Raw genomic sequence first — 13,855 nt, 5'->3', positions numbered from 1 at the left:
TGCATAATCTGTTCCAGTGCCTCACCACACTTATAATGAGGTATTTTTTCCCCTAATACCTATCTAAGCACATCCTCCTTCACCTTGAGGCCATTCCCCCTTGTCCTATCACTACAGGCCTTTGTGAAAAGTCCCTCTTCAGCCTTCTTGTAAACCCCTTCAGGTGCTAGAAGGTTTCTCTAAGGTCACCCTGAAGCGTTCTCTTCTCCAGGCTGAATTGGGTCATTCATCAGTGGCAGGAGGTCTGCATTAAATCGACAGACTTAGGTGCACAGTGGTCTCTGGGATTCATGTACTCTGTTGGCCTCTTGAATGTACCCAATATATTTGTGTATTATGTACACAGAGCCAAAGTCACAGTGATTGATACAGTTCTATGCTGATAAGATGGCCTGGAAGCAGAAAAATTAGTTGTAGTACAAACGAGTAATATTTCCTTTCAATTTTCTTGAATAGAAGTGTGCCATTGGCTTGCAGCTAAGAAGGTAAGGATTGTTTCGGGGAAGGATGCGATTTCTAATCCCCTACTTTCAAGCACATTTTAGAAGAGAAATCCCCAGGAAGCAGCTATGTTATCTAAGCCAGGAAACACCACAAATTGTAGTTGTGCTGGTTTTCCATATGGGGCAGTTTTCTACTTCACAAAGCTATAATGTCATTCAAAGTTCATTTTACTGGTAAGCATCATTGAGCCAAAATTGAGTTCAGAGCCCCAGGGCAAATAAATGTAAGCATTTATCCAGAGTGCTATTTAAATTGGCATGAAATTCTGGGATCTTGGTTGCCTAGTTCACTCATTTCTAGTGCTCTGCAGGCTTCAATAGGGCCCCTAAAATTGAGAAGCTAGCTTTCTTTTATGGGGAAAAAATAGTTCTCTGCAAAACTGATGACTTTAAAAGATATGTAAGCAGTACAGTCAACATGAACTCTATAATATGATGGCAGTCAAAGAGGGTTTTCATTTAAAGCTTATCCACATATTATCAAGCCAATAAGACACTGATAAAAATTAAAAATTGCTTTTTAAAGTTACGTTTTTTTACCCATATTCCATGTAATTTTCCAATGGGATGAACTAAGCATTCTTTTCCTTGCCAATCAAAATTGCTGCCTAAACATTTTTACTCCAGGTAATGGAAGTATATAATGATGCATGCATGAGCTGAAGGCCTGTTGCTTTCATGAGTTAGACTGCATGTGTGCTGGTTTAAACACTGGTGGATCTTTACAACTTTTTAAGAAAATGATTTTTTTTTCCTGTTTCTTTAAAAATACTATTTGGAGTGGTAAATTATATTTTAAAAGTATGTTAGCATATTATACTCATATATCTCCCTCTTCTTCATCACTTGCTATCTTTTACTTGTTCCTTAAGAAATATTGAATAAGAATGACTCAGAATGTTTTAATCAGAAACTATTTCTATTTTTAAAAAATATTTTCTTCACATTTTCAGTTTTTTCTTAAATGGATCATTTTAAGTACTGCCATGTAATCTTGGCTTTCCAGGTGTAAAGGTTTGTAATATGTCCCTTTAGTCCTTTAGCAATGCCATTATATATTCAGAAATCACTGTGTATCTGTAAAGAAAATAGTGATGTACTGTAGTGTAATATATATTTCTGAAACTTCTGTTTGCCTAGTTGTTACCTAAACTCCAGTTATAAATTATCCCCTTCCTCCAGATTTCAGAGTGACATGGACATACACAAAAATGTATTGCAGCTCTAATGATGTCACGTGCTTTTCTAAGGAAAGCATATGGTAGTTATACAAATCACTTATTTCCAAGGTGGATTTTCCCTTATTATTTTATTGTGCTTTTATTGAGTGTGCATTTTGTAATTTTGTTTTCTGGAATGAGATTGTTATGCAAGACAGATTCTATATGCCAAAAAGAAGACTTTAATGGATTAGACTGTTTTGACTGGAATATTAGAAGAATGTAATAACATGCTAATACATTTTATTAGGCTGCCAGCTTATGTGTGTAAATGTTTCAAAAGGAATGAGCCATTTATACATATATCATACAATGTTTAATTTACTAGATTATATTTGATTACAAAGTTGTACATCTTGGTTGAAAAATCTGTTTTTTTTATAGTTATCTTATGCCTATATGGCTAGCACTATAGGTCTAGAGGTATATTGTCCTTGTAATTTTAAATTCATACTGCTCTCTAGTGGGGAATGCTTTCAATGCAATTGATTTTATATATATATATATTTTTCTTTATATATATATATGTATATATATATATATTCATATACAATATGTATATTAACCGGAATTACTGAACTGTTACTAGTATCTAAACCAATTTGGTAAAACTAGTTCTATTGTGATAGCATTTAAATCCTTCTACTGCTTTGATTAAAGACTTAATTTACTAATTTAAAAATATTTTAGACAGATGAATTTTTGGAGTGAACTGTATCTCCAGCAAATTCCAGAAGGGCTGAGAGGTTGATAGATTTATTCTTCTTCCTCAGGAGAGAAACCTCCTCCTTCCATTAGGAGAAATATGCTATAGGTCTGCTATTGAAAAATGTCAGGTTTCTTTCTAATCTTCTACAATCTTGCCATGTCTTTTGCTTTGGAATGAATTGTTTAGCCTCCTTTCTCTCTCTTGCTTTCAACAGTTACACTCCTAGATGAGAGCTGACTGTACACAGAAGCTGAAATAAATACTGGCAGATCTAATTGAGTGAGGTTTAAATCTACAGCAAATACAGAGGTCCTCTCAGACTGGAGTCTGTACTTCCTTAAATGAAATGGGGATTAGTTAGCATAGAAGAACACAATTCTAACTAGATAGCTAGCAAATCTGAAAACTGAGATTGAAACTGATTTGAATATTGATAGACTTTAGATTTGCTTCTTTAGATAAATTTGTCTTTGTGATTTGATTTGAGGGCAATAATTGTCTTTAAATCCTTGGGAAATCAGTCAAAAAAGTTAAGCTGATGAAATTTAAGTTATTTGAAGTTATCTGAAGAATGATTTGCAGCATTTTGTTGTAATCAGCCCCAAATCTGGAGGCTTGCTTAGACTTGTTTTAGACACTGAAACTTTTCTGGATCCGGCATTAAATGTGGGATGATGGATTGTAAGAGAATAGAGATAGTGCTGAAGGCAATCTTGCCCCTGAGGACTTGCAGCTGTGCTAATTACTAAAGAGTAGGAACAGCCTTGCCCTTAATAGGTCACAGCTGTGTCCAGTAAGGATGGGTGTTATAAAAGAGTGGATTAGCTGGTCAAGAGGAGAGTTGGAGTCAGTTGGCTGTGCTGCTGTGGGGAGTTAGGGTCAGGTGGTCGTGCAAGGGCCAGTAAGGGCTAGTATGTGCTGCAAGGGACAGGAAGGGTCATTAGGCGGTTGTGCTAGGAAGAAGTCAGCCGGCTGCGCAGAAGGAAGAGAAAAGGAGTCAGTGTTGTGAGGAGCTGCCCGTGAGAGCTCCCAGAGAGGAGGTATGAAAGTCTTTCAGTAGGATGATAAACTGATGGTGACAGTCAGTTCCTGTCCACCGTCAATTGGTGCCAAGCACTGATGCCGACAATTGAAGACACATTTTCTTGTGTAGCTGCATTAATCCTTTTTTTGTCTCTAGGTTGATTGATTTGTCAATTAGAGGCCAAATAGTATAATTGTATTTAAGGCTGCAGTAATTTTGTCATTCAAAGTATAGATTAGATTCTTTGTCTAGACCTTCATTTATTCACTAAGCCTGGGTGAACAAGCACTTTAAAGATTTATATGGTATATAAAGGTCTCATCAGAATGCTAAGTTGGTATAACATTTTGCAGTCCTTGAATAGTAAATTAGGTTTGCAGTGCTCAGAGCATTTCTTCATCTGTGCCATTTCTGCTCACTTTTAATCACGGAAGCTCACGGTTACATTGGTTTCACTTGAAGTTCTGCAAATGGAATTATCTTCTCATTTCAGTAGTTGTTGCTCTCTGGTACTAGCTGAAACTAAGCTAACTATCCTTCAATTATAATCCTGGGTGGTTAAGATAAGAAACTAATTACATGTTTATTTGTCTTTGAACTACTTTACATGAGAAAGTTATGAAGTTATTAGACTTGGGCTTGAAAGCAATCACAGGAAATGGAGAAAGGATGGCTGGGGCTGCTAAATATTTGATTAAAATCAAGGGTAAGGTCTGTGCATTTAAGATTATGGATCTAATATATAAGGGGGAGGAGGTTCTTCTGTTAATTATACCTTCTCCCCCTTTTCTTCCATTGACTGAAGCATTGTTTTGTCTCGCATTTTTCCTCAGTTCCTCCACTGTTTTTACCCTTTCTTACCTAAGTTATCACAGGAGGTGCCACATCCACATCTGATGGGCTGAGCTTTGGGTACTTGGCTGTGAAGTCAGTCAAGTTACATAGAAGAAACTGAAAAAGTTGAACAAAACCAAAAATATATGAGTGGAAATACAATGTTAAAATATAACATGCAAAAAATTATTATCTACCTTTTAGTGTTTTGCAGCTGTTGCTGTCTTTTCTATATTATTTTGTGTTCTCATCAATTTTCTCTCATGGTTTTTTTTCTTCTCAGAAAATATGAAGAAGCCTTGGAGCCCTGATCTACCAGTTGATAACCAGTCATATAATTCAGATTTCACATCTCTCACAGACCGAGAAGGTGAGAAAGAATTAGCACCTGATGGCACTGAAGAAAAGAAGGAGAGAGAAAAGAAACACACCAATTTCACTTTGTGTAATGTCTGTAACATTCAGCTAAACTCTCCTGCTCAGGCACAAATCCACTACAACGGCAAATCCCATCAGAAGAGGTTGAAACAGCTCAGCAATGGAAATCTCAAAAGTGATAATGGTAAGCATTATAATATATAGATCTTTGCCATGTTTTGATCTGAGAATTGCAGCAATGTGCGCTGTGTTGATATATACAAATCTAAACTTCGTTTTATTCAGACAACAAATACTTTGAAGTTAAAGCAAAGGCTTTTGGTGACTTCAGAGTGCTGGAGGTCATCCCTAGCATCTGGCAAATAGCTAAACATATACCATCTGTGTTATTACAAGAGTTTTCATTTTATATTTTGTTTACATAATGATTTTGATTCAGATTCTTTCTCATTTCATTTACATTTTGATGGATTTCAGCATAATCAGTGATATTCCATATTTCATAGTCTACTAGAATGGTTATCCTTGTTAGGGCCATGCTTGCTTTTAATGACTGTAAGGTGGTTGTGAAATAAATTGAAACAAGTACATTACACAGAAATACATTGCCAAACTCCTTTCACTTTAACTTGCTTATTCTGGGTTCAACCTACAGCTAACAAATTTGTTTAAAGATCATGGCTGAAGTGAAACAGAGATGGAACAAAACTTCCACTTTAATCGATTTCATTGACAGCTTTGGGCAAAGCATTTTGTAGTAGGTGACATACTCTTCAATCATCAGAGTGAATTGTGATCCCCAAAGAAAAACACATTTGTGGCTTTTTGTACTATGGCAGATTAGATAATAGAGGCAAATGATGATCCCTGACAAGAAAAAACAAATTACCATGCTGCAATTTTCTCCATTTAGTAACTGGTAGTACTCAACTTTGCTGTACCATGTATAGGGTTGTACTACATTCTTCTATCTGCTTCTGTGTACCATGCCAGAGAAATAATTGTCTTAATATGTTGTACTTAGGACTTTCAGACTTTCTTTCTCCATATTACACGTGTAGCTTACTATTTTTGTGCCTTATGTTGCTTCCTTCCCCACCAGCAGAAGGATATGCAAACAATCCTTAGATAGAACTTCATCCTATTATTTTAATAGTCTCTGCTTTGTTCCTGCTCGAAGAGTGGGGGATAACATTGATATTTGGCCTAAGTATGTTGGATGTGAGTGCATTTCTGTGTACAAGATGTTGTTCATTTCTATAAAACACAACAGTAAAACCAATAACTCCCCCATAACATTCAACAGTACAATTAAATTTGTCTTTAACTGGCAGGTGGGACTGCAGCATTTGTCAATGTTCAGACTTCAGACATAGAAAAATATGTTACTACCATTAGTAGGAGCTGTGGAAATGCATAAAGAAAGATTGATTTCTGAGTTGATTAAAGGTGCAATGTGGTTATCCACAAATGCATTCTCCATAAAACCAAATAAATACAGTGTAATTTATTGCTATCTTTGGTTAAGGAGGAATTGTTATTGTTATTATTAGCACAACTGTTTTGCTAATGATAGAAAGATTTTTTTCTGCGGTTCATTTTTCCACTTTAATCCATGATAATGAAAGAATTAGTAATTAAGCAATGCTGAAATTAGCTTCAAATAGCTTCAATCATGGTTCAGCATTTATATTCTGGAGAGGCTCAAACTAACAGTACAGCAGCATATTTCTTACTTCCTCCTGAAGAGTATTGTTATGTGTAGCTGCATCCATTTGTAGTTAGAAAATAGCTGATTGACTATCTAGCTCTCTAGCAATTATTTTGGGAGCTTATGTGAAACTTAAGGATTTTCAAATCTGTCAGATCTTTGAATATTATCAAAAGTAGCACTCCAGTGAGAAAGTAATGTAGGGTAGAATATAAGGAAGGGATTTTCCATGTCATCAAGTTCAGTTCTCTTCAACTGAGTGTTATAAATTAGACCAGTATAAAATCTTTCTTGCTGGAAGTTAGAACTGAATTATAACTGAATATTTGAGTAACCATCCTCCCTGGACTTTGAATAGAGACACTGTTTGAGATGCCTTTTCTACGGACGAATATAAATCGGAACATAAGAGGCCTTTTACCATCATAGATTTTGTCATAACTTGTATTTCTGAAATATGGGCCATATTTTTCTGACAAATGATTGTTTTGTTGATGAGACCCCAGCAAGGTCAAGTGACATATGACCATGACTAAACAAATTATGACTTGAGCATTGCAATTTATCAGGTACATGCAAATAGTGCTTTTTGAAGGTCATTGATGTAACAGTTAAACATGCGCATTGTTTTCTCAATGTATGTCAGAAGGATACTTTATTTAAGAGAATGGTATTTCCTATGTGGAAGTCAGATTGTCACAAAAGAGCCATTATGCTTGATGTCCACATTAGTGACATAATAATTCTAGAGACTAAATTCCGCTGTAAATTAAAAGTATGTAAATGTTCTGCTTTATGCATTATCTTCTAAGGTTTTGTTGTTATAGTTACTCATTATGTCTCAACATATGAATGAAATATCTGTACTATGCAAAAGGAAACTTAATTTCTAAATACAGTGTTTCATGAACAGTACTCTGTTGTATATGCCTTTACATTGCTGGATGTTCACTTGGAACTAACATACATGGAAAGGTTGGGAAAAATATTGGAGTTGTGATTTCTCATTTTATTTCATCTCCAAATTACTCCCATGAAGCAGGATAGGTTTGTGTGTTCTGTATTATGAGGGGATAATAGAAAGGGAGGATTGATTAATATGAAACAAAAGGCCATGTCTTGTTCCAAAATAATTTGCAATGGACTGCTGAACAGAGGTAGGGTTCAGCTGTATTAGCATTTGACTGTGTAATTAGAGTTGTCATGCTACAGTCATCAACTTCCAGCTGTGTGAAGTAGCTTTTGTCTGTTGGACGTGAATTTACTACATTTACTATACTTCAATATCTCTGCCTAATTTCATAAGGTAAGTTGCTTATGCACAAAGTCTGTTAACATCTGCAAATCAATAATCAGTAACTAATGTGCATTGTGGGGTTAAAAGCAGTGTTTCTTTGCTGCTCTGTTGGTATCTGGACTGTATTTGAATAACCAGATATACTCTGAAAAGTTTTGTTAGTTGCTTATGTGTCTGTTCGGCAGCTTTACTGTACGATACCCATGTGGTTCCTTCCTGGGGCAGAGCAACCTCAGAACAGCACACTGTGCAGCCACAAAAGGGATGTGAACCCAATGTTTCTTGTGTCATTACCTGGTACAGTGGTTTGTGATGATTTAACAGGACATAGTGAGACATTAGCATTTCTGTTACTGAAACATGCTTGGGAGCAACACAATTTTCTGTGTGCCTTCCGCCTAATAATTGCTTTTTATGTCTCTTAAAAAGACTTCTCACACTTTCCTCATTGCACCCTAGAAAATATTCTTCTCGCTGGTGATTTTTTTGCCTTTCTGCTCTCATGCGTGCAGTGGAAAGGTGACAAGAAAGTCAGTGGAGATTTTGAGTACGTTTTGGGATTAAAAGGAGGGCAAGATGCAGTTCCTATCTGGTCTGCTGACATTGCACCACTTCTCATAAAACCTGCCTGGACACTGTGGGGAGAGGTGACCTCTTGTGGGAAATTGTTTATTCTAACCAGCAGGAGCAAAACTCACATTCCTACTGACAGAATGGAAAAATAACTGTGGATGCAAACATATTAGCAGCACCAGTGAGAAAGCTGATGTGTCTAAAATTTTATGTAAACCAGAATTTCTTTTGTGCATTCTTTTGTGTAAATTGCTGAATCATCGTGAGTGAATGAGGCATGGTTAGGACAAAACCTAAAACTGCTTTCCTCTGCAATACTTTTTACAATACATTAGAGAAGAAGTGGGAAAATAATGAAGGAGGTGAGCGATGTCACAAAATTAATAGACTTCTTACACTTTAAAAACTGATTTCTGAACCATTATTCTTTTGAAACATAGAAGGCAGTGAGGAATTTGGTGGTGGTTTATCTAGCTCTCTGAATTCATAAGCCAGACCAAAGGCTATCCAACTTAGTATGTTTTATTTACTATCTTTTAAATTAAATCCAACTACAACTTTTTTTTCACTGAAATTTCATTAAAGCAAAATTTTATTGTAAATAAAATACATTTATTGTCCATTAAGGACATTGAGTACATGGAAAAAAGGAGCAAAAAGTATCAGAATTTAGTATATTTTCCCCCCCTTGCTAATTTCAAAAAACAAATCCCTTAGTTCAACACTTGATATTACTTTAGAATGAATAATGATTTGGTTGTTATGGCAATGAGTATTATGAAATATGCACTAAAAAGGAATGTTTATTTCCCACATTTTATTCTTTTTTCAACCTCATTCAGTAGCTGAATGTGGTTTCCTACAACAACTCTTGAGATAGCAGTTTCATTAAATCTATGCAAAATTTTTTGCACACTGGTCAGAGAAAATGTTTAATCTTTTGCAACTTTTCTTTTGCATCTAAATCCTTACTTTTTACTAATCTGCAGGTAGGAAATCCAGGTGATTTATCCAAACTGCTTGCAGAGTTTCTGTCCTTGCACTTTTATGTTACTGTTTATTTTCAGTCTCCATGCTGCCATTGCATTTTATGCCTCTGCTGTCATGTTTTGTGATCATGAAAACTGATAGATTTGTGGTAGACACATTCTTACTTTTTTCTTAAACCACCAAGTTAGGGCTTTCAGGGAAATAGTGTCATCTTCTCTTTTCATTGTGTTAGCCCTCCTTTCAGAGGAATAGGATTGGATGGGGCATTGGAGAAAACAGGAAGTCTTCAGGCAAAGTATATTTTCCTTCAGCAAAGGTGATTTTCCATTAATTTTCTGGGAAGTAGGAATTTCCAGATCATCTTGAGATGCCCCTGGAAGACACATATCTAGCAAACATTTTTTTTAATGTCCTATGCTGATTCAGAGCCTCATGCCCAGTTAACACTAAATCTAATATGTATTTTCCTCTGGTTTTAAGCTTCTAGTTTGTGGGTCATAAATGCCAGTATCTTGTAAAGCATCACAGCAGGTTCCTTCTGGGTATTTGTAATATCTCCCAAATGTCCAGAAATCTCAAGCTTTGACAAGTAGGACTGGCTAAGGGCAGTGTGCTGTCACTTCCATTGCTTCCAAATGTAAATCTTCCTCTTTATTTCAAAGCACTTGTCTGTTTTCATCATATTCCTATTTCAGTTAGTGAACTATTAACAGTTTCTGCTTTTAAGAGCACTTTTGCAAGTAATGCTTTTAAACCACCATTTGTAGTTGCAGAATCTTTTTTATTTTATTCAGAAATGCAATATCACCATATAGGACATCATAGTTCACCACAAAGTTTTATCACAAGGTGAATGAAAGAATCTTAAGAGCCAGCTCACACTAGCCTCGTGCATGGTGTTGGTATTTCCTATAATAAGCATCATAGGCTCTACTTGGCTTTGTGAGTATACAAAAAGGAATAATGGACAGTAAATGTGGACAAACTCTTTACATGTGTGCAGATATCCATGTGGACTTGCTGTAGTTAGCTGTCTGCTATTACAAATAAATGCAAATGGACCTTGCTAAATTTTAATACAAATCAGTCACGGGTAAAGTTGGCACTGTAACAAATTGTAGGAAGGCTATGGAGAAAGTTTGAGTGCACCTGGAATAAGTTTAATAACAGCATGCAGTCACATAGATAAAATATATTTTAGCAATTCTTAAAACATTCCTGTATTTGAGGGGAAAAAATCCATAGGAGTTAAATAATTTTTCATGTGGCATATCTGGCAATTGGTCCACAGAATAGCTCAACAAAACTTTAAAATAAAGTATGGAAGCTTGTATAACTGTGATTTTTAATTATGGATAATTTTTCATAAGTTGGGGGATAAGTAGAAATTTATGTCTAAATATACATAAAGTATTTTTGAAGTTCCTTATTGTTTATCGAGTGCACTTAAGGATGTGCTTATGTTTTTTGTTGAAGTATAGTTCTGGTCTCAGCTAGCAAATTCCTTTCTTTTCTACTGTCTTAAGTGACAAATGAATAAAACGTGCTGTAGCAGCTTATTATCAAACTGTTCAAGGTGTGTGGAGAATCTCAACCATAAAGAACATCTGCCCAAGGTCTAAATGATCTTCTGACTGCAGATTCAAAAAGTTACAGAGAATTCAGTTTTCTACCTGAGTGTAAGACTGCTCAGATTCTCTTTTAATACCCCTTGCTATATAGAGTACCCTCCTTTTTACCATCTTGAAGCAAGATGGTTAGTAAATTACCTTCATCCAAAGGACATGGATGTTTGTCCAAGAGAAGTTCAACAGTGGCAGCTGAAACAAGTTTAGAAGTGTGTCCTTCTTTACTGCCTTTTAGCACACCTGGAGAGGCTTTTTGAGAGCTATGTGAAGACATGGAGGAGGAAGTACTTAGAGGTGTCCTCAACAGCACACAAACACTGCTGTGATGTGCCGATTAGAGGGTGAAAATCTTCATCCACTGTGTGCCTGCTTGCTGCATTTCATCTTCCATACACACAGATCTTCCTCTGAATATTCCAAATATTGTTCTGCTACAGTTTGCTTGTCCTATTTAGACATTTATAACCTCGTGTTTTCAGACCTTTATGTTGCTCCTAGGTGTGCAACTCTTTCTTCCATATTGAAAAGTAGCTGCCCTTTATGTCCTCAAATTTGTGTTTAAAATACACTTGAAAAAAATGGGACGTCTTTCTCTTTGAACTTCTACTTAGCATCAATATAGCTTCTTTCTAATTATCTTTTTTTCCCCTGTTTTTTTTTTTTTTTTTTTTTTTTTTTTGTTTTTTTTTTTTTTTGTTTTTTTTTTTTTTTTGAGGCTAGGACCTGCCATAAGACTTATTTATCTGAACCAGTTTTTCTCTCCGCTTAAAAGATAAAACTGTTTTAGGCAAGTGATGTCTTCATGTTTTAACTCTAGCAGGAATATTGATGATCACTGCTAAATTAGCTGGATAAAGCTCAGTTACTCTGATAGCAGTGTATGTCCATCTGTGTTTCTGAACCGTGTGAGGTGTTGGTCTGCCATTCTTTGCTTCTCCCTGAGTGTGGCACCATTCTCATTTCTGAGAACACTGGCATTTGATCTTGTATGCACAGATAGCAAACTGTTGAAACCTGTTTTGCAGGCTCTCCATTTAGTTCTGCTTATATCACTAGGTCCAATATAGATTATGATGACCATGGCTTCCATCCAGACCTTCTCAGTAACTTGTCTTCTTTAAATATGGTGGGGTTCTTTTTCCCCTGCACTGGCATCTGGTAGGCAACAGATCTTCTATGTGTCATGACAACGCACAAAGTTTATCAACGTTTCCTGGTATTAATTTCCTAAGAACTAGCTTTTCCCATATTCGGTTGTTTTCTGACTTCAAATATAGATCTGTACTCTTCAATGAGGCTATAAAATTATAATTTTGTATGTCTAATGTAGCATTAATTTTTAAAAGTTTTTAGGATATCACAGAATTCATGCAGAATTTTTGAGCTATATCTGAGTAGAAGAAAAAAATAGCAATTATTCTATGAGAGACAAATTTCACTACTACTGACTTTTACTTATTCATGGGGCTTTTTTTTTTTTTTTTTTTGCCCCTCTGATTCAATATTCACTGTCTTCCTGATAGTCATGACACTGAAATCTTTAGTTAACTTCTTATTCTCTGACATATTTCTCAGTAGGGGAAATGCATCTCAAGGTCAGAGATTTAAGACCAGTGCCAGTGAAATTAACTGCAAATCCTGTTGATTTCAAGAAAAGGAGGCAAGTTCCTCACTCTGTTCAGAAAATTAATTAATGATAGCTATGGTGGCTCAGTGCAAATCATTGAGGAATTACTAATTCTAATCTACAGTTCTGCTTCTGTGGGAGCAAGTTAATCTGTCTGATGTCTTTCCTTTGTTTCTCACATTAATGCTTATAGGTTAGTCTGGCTGGAGTCCCCATGCAGACAGCATTATACCTATATAAACATAATCAAGATTTTCCCCCAGTTTTTCCATAAATATGAAATTAGAGAGCTGGAAAGATACACTAATTGTAAGCAAAGCAGCTCACTTAGTGTTTGACAATACTTTGTTAGTATTACTGTTTAGTAATACTTTGCTCTGTAATAAAAAATCAGATTTTTAAAATACTCATCTAGAAACTTTGTCAGGGTAGCATGTTTTTAAATGCAAACCCTCCCTGATGGGGATGATGTATAGGCTTTAACAGCAAAATGACTATTCAATTAGAACCAAAACCCAGACAGTCTCTTTCTGTGCTGAATTCTAAAATGTTGTAGAAGAGAAAGTTAATGAAGAATAATATTGTGATCATACATTGTGTGATCTTTAAGCAATTTCATTCCTAGTAAAGTACAGTGAAAGGAAAACTGGAAATGTAAAAAATATTAGCTTTGGTATTTTGACTCCAGTTGGTTAGTAATTTTGTTAATGATTATTTAGAAATTTAGTTTTCTTCTGTTGAACCTGTCCCATTTGGGAACAGTTAACAACTCATCTGTCCCTTTTTGGCCAGGAGAGCGCCATTCCTACATTTGATTAGTTCTCATTCTATCTCAAAAGAAGTAACAAGATTGTTTAAAATTTCTTCCTTCCACTTTCATTCCTGTTCTCAAACTTAACAGAGGTTTGAACCTTGACAAGTTGCTTTGTGAATGGATGTTTTTTCCACTGGGCAAGCACAATAGAATTTTGGCTTTTTTTTGGTCCACGGTCTTATCTATTCTGATAATGTCCTAGTTTATTTGCAGGTTATTGTTTTGATTAGCAGTTGTTGTGAAGTTATTATTGTGGCATGCTTAAAAAAAGGGTAAAAATTTTTATTTATATTATTTTTTAATTTGGTCATAAAACTGATGAAACCCAATGATTACATGACCATAGTTCTGACTCAGCTCTTTTTTCCCCACGTTTGATACAACATCTTCGTGGAAAAAAGACTTGAGTGTCCTTGTGGACAAAAAGTTGAACAGGATTCGTGAACTATATGCTGGGACAGTACCATGCCCAGTTTTGGGCCCCCAGTGCAAGAGAGACATCATTGTAAGGGAGCGGATGTGGAAGAGCATCACCAGGATGGTCAGG

General features: G+C 35.7%; 1 protein-coding gene across 2 annotated transcripts in view; it reads left to right on the top strand.

Moving 5' to 3' along the window:
• The window catches only part of ZNF385D (zinc finger protein 385D), a 416,346-nt gene that overhangs the window by 81,089 nt on the left and 321,402 nt on the right, over positions 1–13,855 (top strand). For both annotated transcript variants that reach the window (XM_053987806.1, XM_053987810.1), the window contains exon 2: positions 4,574–4,852. In XM_053987806.1, the coding sequence (XP_053843781.1) occupies positions 4,574–4,852 (279 nt within the window). The remainder of the gene's footprint in view (positions 1–4,573; positions 4,853–13,855) is intronic.

The sequence above is a fragment of the Vidua macroura genome, chromosome 1, assembly GCF_024509145.1.
Source record: "Vidua macroura isolate BioBank_ID:100142 chromosome 1, ASM2450914v1, whole genome shotgun sequence".
Lineage (NCBI taxonomy): Eukaryota > Metazoa > Chordata > Aves > Passeriformes > Viduidae > Vidua > Vidua macroura.
Note: the sequence above shows the minus strand (reverse complement) of the source record. Positions and strands in the feature narration are given on the sequence as shown.